The sequence below is a fragment of the Carettochelys insculpta genome, chromosome 18, assembly GCF_033958435.1.
Source record: "Carettochelys insculpta isolate YL-2023 chromosome 18, ASM3395843v1, whole genome shotgun sequence".
Classification (NCBI taxonomy): domain Eukaryota; kingdom Metazoa; phylum Chordata; order Testudines; family Carettochelyidae; genus Carettochelys; species Carettochelys insculpta.
In genome coordinates this window covers 26,280,386-26,295,986 of record NC_134154.1, presented here as the reverse complement: position 1 = coordinate 26,295,986, position 15,601 = coordinate 26,280,386, and the positions used below count along the sequence as shown (strand labels likewise).

General features: G+C 43.4%; 2 protein-coding genes across 5 annotated transcripts in view; both read right to left on the bottom strand.

Annotated features, from left to right (window-relative positions):
* BCL7A (BAF chromatin remodeling complex subunit BCL7A) overlaps positions 1-3,603 on the bottom strand; it is a 32,456-nt gene extending 28,853 nt beyond the window's left edge. For both annotated transcript variants that reach the window (XM_075012678.1, XM_075012679.1), the window contains exon 1: positions 3,393-3,603. In XM_075012678.1, the coding sequence (XP_074868779.1) occupies positions 3,393-3,484 (92 nt within the window). In that variant the 5' untranslated portion in view covers positions 3,485-3,603. The remainder of the gene's footprint in view (positions 1-3,392) is intronic.
* A 4,448-nt stretch (positions 3,604-8,051) lies between these two features.
* Positions 8,052-15,601, bottom strand: part of CFAP251 (cilia and flagella associated protein 251) — a 40,271-nt gene continuing 32,721 nt past the window's right edge. For 2 of the 3 annotated variants that reach the window (XM_075012644.1, XM_075012646.1), the window contains exons 18-22: positions 14,049-14,139; positions 13,640-13,783; positions 10,821-11,049; positions 9,447-9,548; positions 8,052-8,309 (exon numbers count right to left, since the gene is read on the bottom strand). In XM_075012644.1, coding sequence (XP_074868745.1) covers positions 8,155-8,309; positions 9,447-9,548; positions 10,821-11,049; positions 13,640-13,783; positions 14,049-14,139 — 721 coding nt within the window. In that variant the 3' untranslated portion in view covers positions 8,052-8,154. The remainder of the gene's footprint in view (positions 8,310-9,446; positions 9,549-10,820; positions 11,050-13,639; positions 13,784-14,048; positions 14,140-15,601) is intronic. The other variant, XM_075012645.1, reaches the window with a different exon arrangement.

Below are 15,601 nucleotides of genomic sequence, written 5' to 3'. Positions count from 1 at the left end.
ATACAGCTGAGATCAACTTCAGACTATGTCACAAATCTTTGATAAGTGCCCATTGAATTATTTGGATAGTCAGTTATAACCTCTCCTCCTGGCTGACAATGATGCAATCCAACGGCTGGGCCCATAGTGCATAGAGTGATATGCCACTTGATAAATTGCCCTGTTCTGTTCATTCCCTCTGAAGCAGTGTTTCTCATGTACCCTTGGGATACACTGAGGCCTTCTGGGAGTACATCAACTCATCTAGATAATTCCTAATTTTACAACAAGCTACATAAACACACTAGTAAAGTCAGTAAAATGTAAATGTTTATTCAGAAAATGACTTGATTCTACTGCTTCATATACCTTATGCTGAAATGCAAGTATAATATTTCTATTACAATTCATTTAATTGATAGCAAGAGGAGAGAAAGTCAACAAGTTTTCAGGAGTAGTCTTCTGTGATGTTCCTGAAAGTAGTTTTTAAGTGAGTTGTAAAAAATCTGACTCCAGAAAAAGGGTACAGTAATCTGGAAGAGATTGAATGGAACGAGTTTCAAGACCTCAGGTTACCTTAGGACCATGTTTCTCAACCATTAGGGGTATGCGAGAGAAGTCTGCGGTTACCTTTTTTTTTTTAAATAAAAGTAGTACTTTATTAAAAAAAGGTTGAGAAACACTGCTCTGGAGCACCTAGTATCAGCCACTTGTCTGATTCAGTATGGTCGTTTTTATATTTATATTCTCATGTTGTTACAGTCCCACTATGTAGTGCTCCATTTTTGACTAAGCAATGGAAACACTTATGTTGGGACTTTTCGCCTCCAGCGGTTGTATTTCCACAGTAAAGACAAGAATGGCAACAAACTGCTCCCAGTTATACAAATTAGACTTGGCACTCACACTCCTTACAAGTTGCACAGGTAGCTCTTAACAAGGTATGGGTGAGGCTTATATAGATCTCAGAATTCACAACAAGCTCCTTTTCAATAATGTTTTAATCACTTCACTCAAAATATTCAATATCTCAGTGCCTTTTCATGCTACACAGACTATGGGGATGAGAAACAAGAACAAAGAGACATGAGGTTTGTTAACAAAACAATGAGCTCCAACAGATTCATGTGAAAACCATCTTTGTACAAGATGGTATATGCAAGTACTTGTCAGACCTTCGTGCAAGAAGTTACATGAATAAATCTTCCAATGGTCAGAATAAGTGCTTTTAGTAATTGTGTAAGGTTGCCCTTGAACAAGTTACCCTGTGATCATTAAAATTCAGAAATCCCATTTTAACCCTAAAATCTTTACATTTGGTACAAGTCAGGCTAGCATCTGTGCTTAGTAGCTATAATGGCAGAAAAGACTTTCAAAAAAAGATTAGCCTTTCTCATCCTAATTTGTTGACCATGAAGAAAAGATCAAACTCTGATCTCTCCTCTCCAAGCAGTCCAACTCCTGTCTCTCCTATACACTGCCTAGAATTTTTTTCTAAAGGAAACAAGTAAGTGTTCTCTTTCATGGAATCTCAGGAAATTAAAATAAAAAAGAGCACACAAGCTTACATTGCCACCGAGAAAAAGTACTATCACATTTTCACATATTGCATTTGATCCCTCAATACTAACTAGCCAGTCAGCAAGAACTTTAAAAAAGCCACATGAGAAGTATTATTTCAGGAACTCTTTGCTGTCATCAAACTACAGCACTACGAGAGTGCTTCAGTTCCCAACATAATAGATGGATTCCTACTTTGAAATCTCCTTCCCATGCCCTGCATTAGTGGACACACGTTTTCATTCTTTGTCCGATTCCAGCCAACCAGCCTATTCAGAGAGTTCAAGGGTTTTAAAATGGCAACAATCCAGTTCAGTGAGAGAACAACAAAAAATTCAGATTTATTTCTATATTTTCTTCTTTTGTTAAATCAATTTAGTGTAAGTTATAAATTACACAGCAAACCAGGAACCCTCACTTTATCCTATTCAAAAATATGAGTTATGCAGATTAAATATGGCCCAAGGGATTTACTCTGTTTTTATATATTTTAAAAAGACATTTTAGGATAGATATGCAAAAGCTATTAAACAGACATAGTTAAGCCATTTGAACAAAGTAACACTTTCCTGAATCATACTGACACTGCTCTTTATCCCATCCAAAACCAGACTGTTTATTTTGCTACAATAACTGTTCCACTGTATTCTTTAACTGCTTCATGTTGATTTTCATAATAAAACTAGGAAAAGAGAAAAACATAAAACACCAAAACACTTGTAAGGTTTAATAAAAGGGAATTATTTTACTATGCGTACAACCTTTAATTATGTAATTCAAAATAAATTCAAGTAGCAATTACACCTCTCCAATTCCAATCAGGATTTAAAACCACCAGAACGTTAGAATAAGACACTTTTGTTCACATCTGATTTGCCTATATGGGATCCTTTGAACTTAAAAAAAATGGTAACTCGAAACCTATTGGGATTTTTAATACAAGATCCTGGTTTTACTACTTGTTTTCACCAGCTCTCAAGCATGAAAAAACAAACACCACCTTTTGGAGTTACAGACTAAAATCATGATTATTTCTGCCGCATCACAAACCGTTTCAAAACGTGTTTCCCTAAAGAGCTACACGGATAAGACTCTTTAAAACCTCACTCCCCTCCCCCGCCGTGTTTTTGACAGGGAAATTTCAGAGAAGGGAGAACAGGTTTCTTTTGTAAGGGACCAAAGCTTGGAGCGGGGTGGGGTGTCTGACTCATGCCTGCTCCATCTGCTACCATCCGTGCATCACTCCCTGCCGGGCCCCTACAGCTCTTTTTTTGACTCTAGGGAGTGGCCACCCCCCCATTCACAAGTCCCAAAGCGTCGCAGTCACTCCTCTGCCCCCCATTACTTTTGCAGGAGTCCTCGGGATGGGATCGCGGGGGGGGGAGGGGCTCTCTGAGGCAGCGTGAAAGGGGATGAGGGAGGTCGCCGACAGGGGACGGTCTCGGCAAGGGGGACAAGAACGGCGCCTAGGGGGCGAGCCGAGGGAGGCAACACAAGGGGGGGCTAAGGGCAGGAAGGACACGGGCCATGAGGCCGCAGAGAACACGGGCCGGGCGCCTAGAGGAAGGCGGGGGGGGCGCCCTCAGCCGCAGAGGCGGCGGGCTGGGGTCCCGCGGCGGGGGAGCGGCTCGGGTACAGCGCGGGGAAGCCGCACAATGGAGCCCGGCGCGCGCCTCTCTGCCTCCCCCTCACACGCCGCCCTCGCGTGACTCGCCCGAGCGAACTGGCTTGTGGGTGAAGCCGGCTCCCCGCCCCCGTCCCGGGCCGCCCGGCGGGCTGCGGCCCCGCGCGGCGGCCAGCCGGGCAGCAGCGCGGCTGGGGGGAGGGGCGGGGGCCCGGCGCGGCCCGCTCACCATTTGCGCACTTTCTCGATGGCCGCCATCACCCGCTTGATGTCATCCTTGGCCCGGCTGCGGGTCTCGGCCCGCACCGACCGGCCCGACATGCTGCTGCGGACGGGGCGGCGGCGGCGGCTGCGGAGAATGCGAAGCTCGGCCCGGCCCGGCCCGGCCCGGCTGCCTGCGCCGCACGCACAATGCTCCCGCCGCTCGGCTCCGCCCAGCCTCACAGCCGCCCGCCGCCGGGACCCGCGCACTGCGCAGGCGCCCAGAGCCGCCGCCGCCGCAGCAGCACGCGGCAGCCTGGGCTCGTGGGGCGCGGGAGAGGCGCCGCCGGGGCTGAAGCGGACATGCCGGACGGAGTCCTCGAGGAGTGCCCCGGGCGCGGGGGGCGGGAGTCCTGGGTCCTATGGCTGGTCCGAGGAGGTGCTGTGGCACCCACTGGCTGCAGCTGGGAACCCAGGCTCCTGGGTCTGTTTACCAGCTCTGGGCATAGGTGCTGGAGGTCGGGTGTGGCGTGCTGCACCCCCTGGTTTCAAGTGGTTTCCATTATATACAGGGGTTTGGCTCGACCGGGTCCTGGACCCCTGGCTCTGGGTGGAAGTGGGGGGTGTAATAGAGGAGGTGGGATGGGATTCACTCTGGGACCTTGGTCAAGTCACTTAACACCACTGCGGCTTTTGTACCCCTGCTTCCCGCCGCTGCTTTTATCTGCCATATACGGAGGCTGTGAAGCTTATTGAAGTAAAGTTCATCATCGTTAAGAGTTTTGTTGATCTCTGCCGCCAGGGAGATGCTGTGGCATGGCACCCTTCTGTGGCTTCACTCCTGCCCCTGCAGCCAACGAAGGTGTTGCAATAAATTGCAGGACTGGAAACTTTAAGGCTACTTTTAGGAATCGTTGATTGCTTGTTTATATAATGCTTTTAAAATTATATAATAAAATATGCAAAAGACGCAACCCCAGGCTTTAGAAAGCTCGATGATAATATTCAGCTTTAGAAACAATTGACTCTGCCAATGATTATGTGAGGTTTAAAATGTTTAACAGATAGGAAAAGTGATGCAGAGTGGTAATTTTCTAATGAGCGTGTTAATATTAGAGCTGGGATTAGAAATAAGACTGACAGCCTCTGTGCACTGAACCACACTTCCCTCTTACAATCCGAACAGCCATCGTCTGCTGTATTACTGTATGTGTGTCTGAGCATTATTGGGTGTCCAAATTACACTCTGAGCCCCAAGAGCAGGGATCACATCTTTGTATAAGCAAGTATACATGGGGTGTAGAGTACACAGAGTGTGCTCAATCAGTAATAAATATTGTATCTATTTATTAAATATTTTATCTATTTATTCCTTAACTTTGTGTTTCTTACACTAAGGACATCTGATATCTTTGAGAGTCCTCAAGTGCATTCTTTTATGGATGATAGGCTATTTGAGTGACTAGTTTCTGATTGAGCCCATGTGCAAATAGTTATGGCACTATGTTGCAGACTTGTGGTTTGCTGTTTGGTGATTTTTTTTACAACATACATGATTCTTAAAAGTAAGGAAAGGATATTTAATAATCCAGTTCATCAGGCATCATATATAAATGTTGTGAGGTAATATCAAAAGATAGGCAGAGAGACTGAGCTGCATCCTCAGCTGTGAAAGTCAATGTATCTCTAATGACTTCAGTGGAGATTGTAATTTCTATCTGAGGATCTAACCCAACACTGTACATCTGTGTGTAAATATACAGTAGTGCGCCTATCTCTGTGTAGTACCTAGAGGCACTGAGACCTCATCTGGGGTGAGTGAAGTCTGCTCTACAGCCTCATCTGCAAGCCAGCTGGCCTTTACCTCATGTGGTAGAATGCAGGGCTTTAGCTCCTATGCTCACAGGTTCTGTCCCTGGGGCCAGCAGTCTAGGTCTGTCAGTATTACATATGGAAGGATTGTGGTCCCACACACCCTTGCATAAGTCAGGGGTAGCTTTTTTTCCCTCAGCTGAATGCATGTTCTGCAGCTGGGGAAGCAGCAGGAGCACCTAGAGCTCCTTTTGAAAGGTAAGTCCTTGGGTTGGGAGGACAGTTGGGGAGGGTTAAGCCTGGTGGTGGGTTGGGGCTGTGGGAGGGGGGCAAGGGGGTTAAGTCTGGAGTGGCTTAGGGCTGTTGCGGGGTGGAGGATGGCATTGAGCCAGAGCCATGCACAGGTGGTGAGCCAAGCCAAGGGGTTTGAACCAGGGCCATGCCGGGTGGGGGTTGTGATGAATTGCACATTTCTAGGGTTTACTGTATATAAAAAATTGGTTGGAGAGTGGGTCAGATGAAGCATCACCTTTTCAGGGAATCTTTGTCACAAACCCTTTTTACACCTTACTTTATTTTTATTTTGTATTGACTTTTATCTGTAAACTGCCGTGCCAACCAGGTACACATCTTATGTTCCCTAATTATAGTTATTTCTGTGGTGCATAATAGTAATTTCCATGCAATAAACATCACAATTGAATGGAGTACTTCATAAGCAGCCACTTGATTATGCAAAGACCCACTGATGTTGTGGGGCACTAAAAAGAAATAAACAAGTTCAATATAACAAATAGGTTGGAGAGAGGATCCTTCTGCAGCAGCTTGTATTGGCAGCAATACATTCTTCATACAAACACGGTGAGATGCTCTATCATTGGTATTACTCTACTAATTGGAACTAACATCTCCAAATAGAAATACAAAGATAAGAGAAAAATGAAAGTCCATTTTAATCCACATCACAAAATGCTCCCTTCACTAAAATTCATCACTCTGATATATTCAGATATAGCAAGGATTCTCCAACTTCATTGCATGGCAACCCCCCTTCTGACAACAAAAATTAATATATGACCCCAGGAGGGGAGAGCCTTGCCTGAGCCCCACTGCTGCAGGTGGTGGGGACCAAAGACTTAGTTCAGCCTCAGGCTGGGGACATGTAACCTGAGCACTGCCATCAAGGGCTGAAGCTGTTGGGCTTTGGGCCCTAACAAGGCTGACAGCTGCCATGATGACCCCATCAAAACAGGGTCATGACCCACTTTGGGGACCTGACCCACAGTTTAAGAACCGCTGAGATATAGTACTTCTTTAATTGCTATTATACTGCAAAGTTTTGGTTAAACAACTTTTCCTGTCATATGCTGCAACTGGGCTGTACTGGTTTAGTTTTGCATTACCTCTTTAGTGTAAACTGCCCTAAGCTAACGTTACCATCCACAGAAGGATTCTTCCCAGACAGCGAATTATGCACGGCATAGAACTTCTGAGCCAGCTCTTATTTCACTCTTCTCCCTGCATCCTTATACCATGGTGATCCCTGATTGCCCTAATGGCGCACTGGATGGTTTTAGAGCAAAGCCATAATGTTGCACTCAGAAACGTCTTCAGGTCAGTGTTTGTGATTTTTGTGTCAGTCTGAGCAGCAAGTTTGCTGAATCCAATCCTGTTTTTGGTGTGTCTGTTTAGGAGGTAATTGGTCAGTAATATGTGATTTTCCCTACCCCCTAAGGCAGTGTTTCTCAACTTTTCTTATGGCTATAGCTTCCTGGGCAGTGATCTGGGGAGGGAGGGACAAACCAATAACACCTTCCCTGGGACCACCAGCAAATCTGTGTCCCCTCCAAGAGCCATAAATACTGCAGGAGCAGGTGGCCACCAGTATGAGACTTCTCCCCATTTCCTATTGTCTCCTCCAGTTTCCAGCCATACAGCAGAGTCACAGACTTCCACCCTAGGCTAACATCCCGCAATCACCCTTCACCCCCGACACCTCCCCTACCCACCTCCCAGACATCAAGGTCTTAATTTGTTTCCCACCTTGCTGCAGTGGAGTGAGTCCGCTGTGAAAAGTGACATATAATATCACTTTTCACAGGCTTCCAGCGAGGTAGCAGGTCTGCTGTGAAAAATATCAACAAATACACAAATGCCACTTTTCACTGTAGCAGTTTAAAGAAGCAGAAAAATATGCATAGACCTTTTGTGTTTCTTTTCTGTTTAGGTCCAGTAAAAAATAGACAACTGTAAATTATTTCTAATTATTGAGTGTATCCAAAAACTTGCATAAATTACAATAATTTGGACATGTATATTTTTTTCTTAACGTTAAGTATTTTAGGAAAAATTGTCATAGTGGCCACCAGCAAGGGTTGGTGGTCACATTCTGAGGTGACCCAAATATCTATTGTGAGAACCCATATCCCAGAGACAGAATAAGTCGCTCCCGCTTGATCCCCAAACTTAGGCCAGGTCAACACTAGACGTTAAAGTCAAGTGTAGATATGCAATTCTAGCTACAGCAATTGCAAAGCTAGAATCAACTTGTCTACAGTTGACTTACCTGGCTGTTCTCATTAAGGGAAGTCAATGGAAGAGAGTTTCTCCCGCCAACCTCACTTCTCGCGATATTGAGGAGTACACGGGTTAACTGCCAATCCCACCTAGTTTGATTTCATGCCTCCCTACCACGTTTGTGAAATCGAACCCTGGAAGGTTGACCCTGACTCTGTCGATCTTCTGTTTGATGTAGAATTCGCAGAATTCGCCTTTGCTGCTTGACTACTGGCCCAGACTGTGAGGTGTTTCGATCCCATAGCTTCGTGACACTCCCTAAATTGACAGTACATTCTAGAGCCTGAGGAATGCTTAGCTCACTTTATTTTGTAATAAAAGTACAAAAATATAGTTTCCCGGGTGTACGAGGAGAAAAGATTATTACAGAAAATGCATGTTTGGCTGGAAAACTACAAACTTTATGACTCTGCTGACCTCACGCTACTTGGCAGTTCATGGGTTTTTTCTGTTTCAGTTTTGTCTGGATCAGGAATAGGTAACCCAAGAATATCAGCAGTAAATATCTCTGCTGTGATTTCCTCTGGAATTTCTTCTTCAATCACAGCTGCTGCACCTGGAAGGGGAAGAATAAACAACCGAACAATCCCTAAAGCAATCAGGTTTCCAGATCAATAGGATTTGTCAGCAGCAGAGTGTTGAATGGAATGTCTACAAAATACATGAAAGGGCCTTTATGTAGTATCAGTTTAATACTTAATACACCCCTTGTCAAGAAACAAAGGCACAGATCCTGTGAGGTGCAGCACTTCTTCAATTCCCACTGAGAAGTAACTTTAAGCTACGTAATCTATAGCACTACAGTTGTCTACCCCATCTCTGACTCCTCTAATCCTGCATGGCTTTTTTCCTGTTACTTATCCATGATTTTTTTTTAAAGATGGTTACAAAGCTCTCTTGAACATGTTGTATTTTGAGTACTGTTGTTCAGATTTCTTCAGTAGCTTTAACAACAATTTTCATTCTCTGTTTCAAGTCATTTAGGAACAAAAGAACAAATTTAGGCCCAGATCCTAATGAAATGTGACTTGGAATCTTTAACATCTGTGCAGAATGGACTGGTCCTTGATTGGTAAGATCTCAGGCATCTGTGAGGCATCAGAAAACTGCATGACACTCATTGTATCTACTTTGGAAGCACAAAGGGATGATTTGGTTTAAATCTAAATTTCGAAGGACTCCAGGTGTTTCAAACTTGGGGCTTACATCGCTAAGCTGGTCCCCAGATGCACCTTCAGTAGACATACATCAGTTGTGGAAAATTCCATCTGGATGTTATTACAGACACTTAGATTTGGGACACATTTTTGGGACACATTCAGAAAGTGCATGAATTTAGCAGAAGTCAGAGGTTCTAATCACAGTGGACAATTCTGCAAGGAGCTGAGAAGAATTTGCATATTATAAGAATCTCCTTTGCCTGTGGATCACAGCAGATGAACAGTAACAATGTAGTCAAGGACACCATTACATCTCATTGGTTTTTTATATATACATGAGGTTCAGTCATCAGCAGAAGATAACAGCATGGACCAAGGACAGGATTAGGCCCTGTGACTATATTTTGCAATCCCAGCTGAACTTTTTAAACAGCTACTAGAGTAACAAGGTTAACAGGATTTGCAGTTTCATTATTACATTAAAGGCATTGAATAATCCTATTTCTATGTTTCATAGAACATTAATCCTATACCTGAGGGATCATAGGTGGCCATCTCAGATCTCCCGCCCTCTGGATTCATGCCCAACAGAGTGGTAAGACACTCTGCCAGCTCCTCCTCTGTCATGTGCTCCCCTGCACACAAAGCAAAACCACAATCTTTAAGCTCTCTCACAGCATCATTAACACAAATCCAGCACAAACATCTCTAGCAAAAATGGCATAAGGACAAAATGGGATGGTTTGAGTTCCTCCGTGGGGTAGCCCATATCACCAATCAGAATGCTTGATCCCAGTGCAAGAAAACCGATCGAAAAGCAACTGGTTCTTGTGACTGACATACATTTTTTGCATATACGTTAGATTTGTAGGAGTGGGAAAGGCAACTTTTTGGGTCAGCTTGCACCTATACCTGTTCCTTTTCATAGGAATTCCCAGATCAGGTCAATGGTCTACTGCAATGACTGGTGCCACGGTGATTCAAAGGATGGTGCAAGAAAACATTTAGTCAACTATTACAAAACAGCCCCGCACATAGGAGTTTACTCCTAACCTGCATCAGTCAGTGGTTGATGCCCTAAAGCATGAGGATTTATATCCCTTTCAAAATGTTTTATCCTATGTCATGTATCCGTGGATGTTTTCTTCATCTACATAAATGTCTAGTCCTTTTTAACCTCCTCTTAAGCCCTTTATGCAATAACATCATGTGGCAATGAATTCTACAGGTTAATAATGAGTTGATTAAAACAGTATTTCCTCTTACCCATTTTAAATTGGCTGTCTTTTAGCTTACTGGAGTGCTGTCCTGCTCTCACGATAAAAGCTGGAATATAGAAGTAGCTAATTTTCCTTCTCTGAGCCAATGCCATTAATAATTCTGACTCTATCACATTGCTACTCATTCACTTAATCTCTAAATTAAACCATCCCAGCCTTTTCAAATTGAAATCATTCCAGACTTCTAAATTTGTGTCACTTGTTTCTGAACTCTTCAATTTCCACTGCTACTTTTTTGAACTGAGTATAGTATTCCTGGTGAGAACACACCATTAATGAATATAATGGCATTGTAATATTTTCCAGTATTCACACTCTTCAGAGAGCAGATGGAATACCTGGAACATGGAGCAATTTCCAAACAAGAGGACACAGCCCAACTGAGATAACTTATGTGGTCATTTCATTTAAAATTCTAAGAGGGATGATGCCACCTATTGAAACTTGAGATATATATATCGCCAGATAATTTATGTGGTTATTTCATTTAAAATTCAAAGACAGATGAAGTCACATGCCACCTATTGAAACTTGGGACATGGTGCCAGACAACTTTTCACTGCAATGGATACTCTTTGAAACAAAGGACAGAACAGACAAATATAACTCTGATAGAAAAATACTCACCTCTGCTCTGAAGTTGTTGCAGTAAGTTTCCTCTGTTGATAACAATTTCTCCATTCTCACTAGTATAACCAAGAACTTGGAAGGCATTTTCTATTTCCTTCATTGACAGACCAAATGCTGGTCGATGATTTATGTAAAGTTTGATAAAATCTCCTAAACTGATATTTGTAACTTGCTTTCCAGTCTCCACATACTCGCTAAATTTGACTTCATTTATCATGTCCTCAATCTAAAAATCAAGACAAAAGACACTTACATTATGTAAATTGCTTTCAAAGCCCAGTGCCAATATTAAACCAGAATAATTCTACCGGAGTCACTAGATTAACACTATAACTGTGATTAGTCAGATTAGTTGACAGTGTCTCTTTAAAGAAGTTGTTTACCACAGTCAAAATTACATCAACCCCAGTAGTACAATTTTTGCAATACACTTGGGTTTTCTGTTACTCTGAGAGAAACACTTTACCTGGGATGTAAGCTACCCAGGAAATCTTTTGTTATGAGATGTATCCAACAACTGATAACAGGGGAAATGAATGATTCTCCCACTGGCCATGCAGTAAAAGCAGAACAGTTCTGGGGCTGCCTCACTGCAGCCGCGCCTCCGCTCTGGGGACAATGGACAGAGTCCACAAAATGGTGACTCCATCCTGCTACAAATTAGTGTGCAAGAAGTCTCCATGCATGCAGCTGACTGCATAGTATGCAAATCATGAACCAGCTTCCAGAGTTCTCCTCCTCATGTCCCTACTCCTAATACCCACACATCCTGTAGAGTAAACTGCCTCTCAGGCACTCTGCAACTGCAGAAGACTGGACTTTGCATAAAGGATCCCACATCCTGCCCTTTGTTTCACTGTATCACTCACACAGCAGTCCTTCTCTTGGGCAGCCAGGCAGTGTCTAACTGTCACTAGCAGTTTAACAGCTTTCCTGAAGCCTGCTGCTGTGAGTCAGAATGGCATAAAGCCTTGCAGATGTTTGTTTGAAAAGCGGGTTCTGTTCCATGCCTTCATTGTGCTCATGTTTAAAAAGGCAGCAGCCTCCTTACAGTTACAAATGGAGCTAAATGTTGGGAGAGTTCCCAGTGCCAACATGTACCAAGCATTCTGCCCCCCAGGGAGGCAGGCCAATGCAAAGCCCCCTGGGGAGGCTTTTGCATTCAGCCCTGGGCCTTTGTCCTCGTGTCACAAGTTCTTCTACTGAATGGTGCTGAGGGAAGATGGAAATTATGGATTTATATTTCCACCCTTGTGAAAGCCATACTGGACAAGAAGAGAACGTTTCACTCGGCTCCAGCTGATCTGGGATTAAATTTGCTCTCCATCCGAGTGCATTACAAAAGAAATTTTCTCCGCCTCCTAAAAGCTCCTGTTAGTGGGGTCCAGACTGATCTTTCCCTCCCACTTTTTATCTAATAAAATGCACCAGAAAGAGAAAAATGTTCATGTTTTGAATTAATATTGTCCCACCTGCTTTGTGAAGCAGACCATAGGTGGTCCAGTTTCAGGTAGTTCAGCACCGCTGTTTCCACGACTGAAATGCTGTCCTCTAATTTCTTACAAACTATTTCTCAGGAGGCATTCCCCAGGCCCCTTCCAGCAACTGTGCAGGAGAGGGATAAATTCTCTTCTTCCCCATTAGCAGGAGGTGGCAATGTAATGAGCTCAGGAAAATATCTAACTATGTACAGAACTATAACAGCAAAACAGGACTTTGCGCTAGCTCTTCCCAAGATCAGGCTTCTGACAGCTCCAGAACTCCCAAGGAAAGTCGGCTGGGGAAAGGTTACATTGACGAAAAGTGCCCACAACTTCTCTTCTGCTGGATCCCCAGGGAGAGAGTTTTGCAGGGGTGGCACTGCCTCAGGGCATCCTCCATAACTGGGGATCCTATGGAGCCCCAGCAAAAATTAAAGCTTATTCCCTAGTAGAAAGCCTGAGAGAGTACAGCAATGATGTCACTGCTTAGTCTTCTCCCTTGGAGAGAATTCCTCATGGATGAAGGGACTAGACTGGCCCTGTGAGGTGTAATTTACACCTCCTTGCAACAGAGTCTGCTTCAGGCACTTTAATATCCTTTCTGCCAGGTTGCAGTGCTATAAATTAGGTATGTGTAAGATACAAACTGCCTCAGAATTACTGTTACAATAGGATAAGAATAATCAACCTTATTAAGGGATTTATCTTTAGCTACAGTACAAAGAGGGTTTGAGGCTTAAAACTCCTAAGAATTTGTTGATAAAAAAAACCCTCCATTGCTGTGACCTGTTGAATAAAACTTTGGGAGATTTTCATAAGCATTTTGGTCAAACATTTATCAGTTGGTGGAAGCTGCTGAGGTCCCCACAGATGAGAGGTGCTCTCTCTGCATAAAATCATTATCATTAGTATAAAACACAAAGCGAAGTAAAATAAGAGCCTTTATAGTAGGTGGATGAGTCAGTACATAAAGCAGAAAGTTCCAAAGACACATTTGTGTACAACATTTAACACAAGCAGAGGAAATTCTGGATGGGCCCCAATTTGACCCCCAGGGACCTCCACAGAGTGAAAGGAAAATCCAGTTTTTGTGCTTTCAGTTTCTTTTCAGGGGGAACCAACCAACCTTCCTTCTGACATGCCTATTATGAGTTTGATTTCTGTGCTTTGGGCACTTACTTTCTGAGAACTGGACTGAGGCCACCAAATGATAAAAACTTTTTAACTTACTGACTTGGGCCAGATTTGTCCTGATCTAGCCAGTCCAAGTCAGATCAGAAATTGGCCAATAGTATAGTCTGTAAATACAATAATTCTCTCTGGTAAAAAACAAACCTTTTCCTCTGATGGATAAAACCCCATTGCTCTCATTACAAATGGAACTTCCTCCAAGGGAATATGTGTTGACACCTGTCTGGTCTCCATTGCATCAATACCCTGACTGCGCAGCTGTGCATAGTAAAAATAGTCCTCCAGCTCCTGAGAGAAAAATCAAATGAAGTTCAGTTTCTCCTCATGTCTGTTTTAAGACATATTAAGGAACTTGCTCAAAGCAAAGCAGCAGAAATGTAGCACTTCAAAGGCTAACAAAATGATTTATTCGGTGATGAGCTTTCGTGGGACAGACCCACTTCTTGTTATTAAAGCGGATTTGGATCCCTCCAAAATTTGTTGGACCTGTATAACTTAATTCTAACATGTTAACCAGCTGTTACTATACAGTGTTTACTGCGACTATAGTTACCCTGAAGAATTCTCCATCTCGGCCACCATCCAAAAGGTTGTAGAATGGGATCAAATCCTCACCGCCCAAAGAGACAGCAGCCTCCAGAGCACTATGGCAACAATGAAAAGATAGCTCAGAAAAAAGGGTTCATCTCAGGACCCATGTTTCTCTTTCCATTCAGTCTGCCTACCATGCAGAACTTTACAGCAAACAAATCCATACATAAAATCCACCCAAGACTCACAACAAACAGGGAAAGACACAGTTTTAACTTGAACCTTATGCTACTCAATAAACAGTCAGCATTCCCCATCCCAGGATTTCCCATTGTTTTATGTACAATAGTCCAGTATTGTAAGTAATTATTATTGAGTGTCTCTGGTCTCAGGGAATGACCACAGAGCTGGGAGCTAGGAGACACTGAATTTTAATCCAGATTTTACCACTGAGTAGGTACGTAGTCTTTGTGCGTGATGTTTAATTTTTCAGGATCTTGGTTTCTGCCTCTATAAATGTGTGATTTCACAGGTATATTGTGAGGACTGATTAGCTTATGTCAGGTCAGCGCTTTGAAATGGTAAAGGGCTGGTGAACAGAGCTTGGCCTAGAAGAATCAAAGCTTGCTCCAATTTCCCCAGATTCTAGCAATTACACATACTCCTTCCTGGTAAGAGATCCAACCTCGTTAATCAGAAGCTTTGTTCCCTGCAGTGGAAGACAATGTCCTAGATGCCATGTATATATAAACTGGCTGTGTTAGCTCCATCACCTGTGATCTAAATTTCAGTTTCATAAACAATTGGAAATGGAAGAGCCACATGTGCAGTAAGGATGCAGAAAGGTAACAGTTCCCATGGTGAAAACAGCCCAAGATACTACAATTTCCTGGTACCACAACATCAACCATCTCCCTGTGCATTCATGACTCCATGGCACCAGCTTTGATCTGCCCTTTTGGCATGCTGTTCTCCATTGAGCTATCTGCAAGTTGTAGGTGGTTTTATAAGTTATCTGGATATTAAACATCGTGGAGACAGAAGACACTAGAAGCTGTAGTGAAGTGACAATTATCTCCTAAAGAGCCTTGTTCCAAGCAAATTACACCAAAATGTAATGATGCCTCGACCATGGCAAACCTCTATAAAGGAGGAGCATTTACATTCTATTGTCTTCCTTAAAATGTTGCCTGTTCCATCTCGCCTCTCCCCTGTTTAAGCCGGATGAAATGGGAAAAGAAAACACCTCAGCCACCGCTCTCCCAGCAGGGTGGTTAGTTAGCTCTGTGACCTCACTGCTGTCCAGTTGGCTGGTACTAGTAGGGACTCATCCAGAGGAGTTTATTCATAGTGCTTTGTGCATAATGCTTTGAAGAGTGAGCACGTTTGACAAATAAAGTCCTAGGTGGGGGGAAAAGGAGGACTCTCCTGTTTAGTTCATACCATTCAGTGCCCCACAAAGGGCAAGTGTTCTTCATCGGTTTCTTAAAGCCAGCCCCAGCTAGCACAATTGAGCAGAAATCAGAGAGAAGATGAATTCCCACCTTACGTACACGGGTGACAAGCATTATGAAA